Source organism: Stegastes partitus, unplaced genomic scaffold (genome assembly GCF_000690725.1).
Source record: "Stegastes partitus isolate 25-593 unplaced genomic scaffold, Stegastes_partitus-1.0.2 Scaffold682, whole genome shotgun sequence".
In the NCBI taxonomy this organism is placed as follows: Eukaryota; Metazoa; Chordata; class Actinopteri; family Pomacentridae; genus Stegastes; species Stegastes partitus.
This window is the reverse complement of record NW_007578413.1, coordinates 40,682-44,426: the sequence shown is the minus strand read 5'-3', so window position 1 is coordinate 44,426 and position 3,745 is coordinate 40,682. Positions and strand designations below refer to the sequence as shown.

Below are 3,745 nucleotides of genomic sequence, written 5' to 3'. Positions count from 1 at the left end.
TTTTTTTCATTTTCAGGACATGTTGGTTTCTTGTGGGGACAGTTTCACCACATCAGACGGGTTTCATGTGTTGGTGGTGCAAAGGAGGAAGCAAAAAGCCGACTGTTTGCTCTTTAATGCAGATTTAAATGTCGTCACAGCTTCTGTTTTTGCTTCACCCAGGAGCAAACCACCCCTCTGACCTCCTGGCCGAGCACATTTTGCAGCTCCTGCTCTGAACCAACCAGGCTTTTCCTCTCTCCGTGTGTTGCAGAGGTGTCGGTGTCCTTCGACCGGGAGTCCTCGGTGACCTACACCTTCCAGGAGCCCTTCTCGGTGATGCAGAACAGAAGCTCGCAGGCCTCCAGCGTCTCCACCGACAGCCGGGCCAGAGAGGACGTGGCCTTCAGCTTCGTCACCTCCCAGCGGCCGGCCATGCTGCTGACCGTCAGCACCTTCAGCCAGCAGTACATCGCCGTCATCCTCGCCAGGAACGGTACGACGCAAACCGAACGAAAGCAGCCACGCTAATGATGTGTGCAGCGCGGTAATTATGTTGTGCTTTGAAGATGATCTTTGGCCTTCATTACTGGAAAAAGAAACCGAAGCCACGCGACGGATAAATTTAGCAGCTCGTATAGAAACAAAGCCGTTTGCATCCCGTCGCCTCATGAGAGCAGATGAAGCGTCACGTGGCAGCAAACGTTTGGACAGAAGTGTAGCATTTCAGCTCCTCCTGGTCTGCAGCCCTCGACTGGCTCGTGGATTTATTTACGGCGAAGCAGCACCGCGAGTCCACGTTACTGAGAATAGCTGAGAAGCGCTCGGTGCTCTGGTTTGGCTTTCGGTTAGCGCCTCCGCTGTCAGGAGCCAAACAAACGAGTTTAACATTTCAGGATGCGGGAGGAGAAAGGAAGGACGTGATGCGAGGAAACCCCCCGCCGGGAATCAAAGTGTTGATTCGGTGCAAATTTTTTTGTCAGATTCAACTTGGGTGACCTTTGGCTAACGAATTTGCACCGATAACCGACAGCAAGCCGGTCTGACAGCGCTGACCTTTGAGGGCACCGAGAGCCGGAGCGTCCGTAATGGGGCTGAAGCAGAAGCTGTTGTAGCCGATTAGCTGAGTGTCGCCGTCCACTTTCATCTGAGCTCCTCCGTCAGACACTAAAGCCAGTTTCAGACGTGAGATCAGCAGCATTACTGATTCATCAATCTGTTAAAGTGACGCCGTCATTCAGACGGACTGTGAAGAGCGTTCACTTGGAAGCTTTAATTTTAATTCGACTTTTTGGACATAAATTTGTGAAAATAATGTCAATTAGTAAAAATGTAAAATGAGCAATTGTACAAGAATTCACCTCCTTCAAGTCAGGATTCCTCTACACTGCATTCATTCACCCTCCACCTTCACAAGCCCTCCAGACTGCTGCTGAGAAGATCCCCACATCATGATGCTGCCACCACCGTGCTTCATCATGACGCTGCCACCACCGTGCTTCATCATGACGCTGCCACCACCGTGCTTCATCATGACACTGCCACCACCGTGCTTCACAGTGGGGATGGTGTGTTTGTAATAATGTGCAGTGTTTGGTGTACACCAAACATAACATCTAGTCTGATGGATTAAAAGCTCCATTTTGGACTCCTCAGACCAAAGAACCTTCTTCCAGGTGACTTCAGAGTCTCCACATGTCTTCTGGTGAACTCTAGTCTAGATTTAATATGAACTTTTTCCAACAGAGTCTTTCTCTTTGTCTCTCTCCCCTTCAGAGGAGTCATAGGAGTCTTGGTGGCCTCCTTCACTAGTCTCCTTCTTGTACCTCCTTCATAGGAGTCTTGGTGGCCTCCTTCACTAGTCTCCTTCTTGTACCTCCTTCAGAGGAGTCATAGGAGTCTTGGTGGCCTCCTTCACTAGTCTCCTTCTTGTACCTCCTACAGAGGAGTCATAGGAGTCTCAGTGGCCTCCTTCACTAGTCTCCTTCTTGCTCGGTCACTCAGTCTCTGAGGACGTCCTGCTCCAGTCAGATCTACTCATGGTCCATGTTCCTTCTATGTCTTAATGATGGATTTAACTGGGCTCCAGAGATGTTCAGTAACTTGTAAAAGTTCTTCTCTCGTCTCCTAACTGATGCTTCTCAACAACCTTCTCCAGAGTTCTTGGAGTGTTCTTCAGTCTTCATGGTGTCGTTCTATCCAGGAGTTCTGATCCACCAGGGACTGGACCTTCAGGAGTCTTTGTGCTCCAATCACTGACCTCAGATGATCCATTTTAATAACTCTGTGACTTCTAGCACCATCTGATGAGTCACTTTAAAGGAGGTGAAAACTTCTTTTTTCTGTTTATGACATTACTTTGTAGAAATGTGTCATTTTTTGTACATAAAAGAATAAATAACTGTGATTAAATGTTTAAAAAGCAATAAAAGGAGAACGCTTCCAAACAGGATGGATCCTTTTTACCGTCGCTGTATGTCGAACGTGTACAAAGACCGGGTTTGTGCAGAACTTCACCACAGCTGCGCTCTTCAAACGACCGACAATCGAAGAACAGGCCGACGTTCTGGCAGCTCGATGCAGCTCCATCGTCTCAGGCAGGCGAACTTCACTCCCTGCAATTTTCCAGTGCGTTCGCTTCACAACACGACACCTGTTTTCTTTGTTTTAAGGCTCTTTTTGTTTTTTTGGGGTTTTTTTCTCCAGCGTCTGACTGTCAGGGAAAAAATTCCCACACCGGCAGGCTGACGCAGATGCGTCGCCATGGCAACCGGATGATAATTACCCAGGCTTCCTTGTCGGCGAATTGGTCCGCTCGACGGTCGCCGGGTTCACTCAGAGGCGGACAGACATCTCGGAGAAAATAGAAGCCGTGTGAATTAGAGGGATCCGGCGCTGCTCTCCAGCTGCCACGGCGGGTTTGTTTAAGCAGACGTGTTCATCAAGTCATGTGTAGAACACGCGGTTTACACGTATGGCGTCCTGACGGAGCTCCGTTCAAACCCGAGCTGACAGTGAGCCGCCAGCTAATGTGCATCTTCCTGGCTCCCACAGCCGAACGCAGCACTCGATCCGCCCCCACAACTTTTCGCTGTTTATCGGCGAATGAAGAGATTTAACCTTTGTGGCTGTTTGTTCACGGTCCAGCCGCGCAAAAATAAAAATAAAATAAAAAACGCCGGCGTATTTAAGCAGCAGCCAGTTTGTCGTGCTGGTCGTGCGAAGCGTGAAGGGCGGCGGAGGCACTTTATCCACGGTGACCTTCATGTGCTGGAGCGCTCTCAGGATCTGAAAAGAATCACAACACAAAGCCCTTCACTTACAGACTGGGAATTGTAATATTGACCCGGCTCCACTTGACAATGCATAGCTTTCTGACTCTTTGATCTGGCTGCCGCTGTGTTTGCGTGTTTGTGTGTGTGGGAGAAACACTGAGCACATATTGACTTGTTCAGTTTTGGAGCGAAGAGCTATGAGATAAATATTTGTAGACTCTCAAAAGGCGAGTGAAGGAGCCGGGATGCAGCGCTCTATTTATACTTCACCACACTGTTTCAGCACCGAGCTCTCCTCCGCTGTCTGGCTTCAGTCAGCAGCCGATGCTCGCTTTAGACTCTGTAATGCTGAATGTAAAGCAGAGTTCACCTCCGACGTGTCACAATACGAGTCTCTCTGTTCCTGCTTTTGTCTGGTTGGAAAACAAGTCGTCTCTCAAGTCGCAGTTCTTCTCCATAAAGTGTCAAGTTGTAGTCGTGGAGTTCTCTAC

General features: G+C 49.1%; 1 protein-coding gene across 1 annotated transcript in view; it reads left to right on the top strand.

The window, feature by feature from the left end:
• Positions 1–3,745, top strand: part of LOC103363696 (contactin-associated protein-like 5) — a 156,789-nt gene that overhangs the window by 135,613 nt on the left and 17,431 nt on the right. Inside the window, exon 18 of the mRNA XM_008290551.1 lies at positions 228–475. Within this exon, the coding sequence (XP_008288773.1) occupies positions 228–475 (248 nt within the window). The remainder of the gene's footprint in view (positions 1–227; positions 476–3,745) is intronic.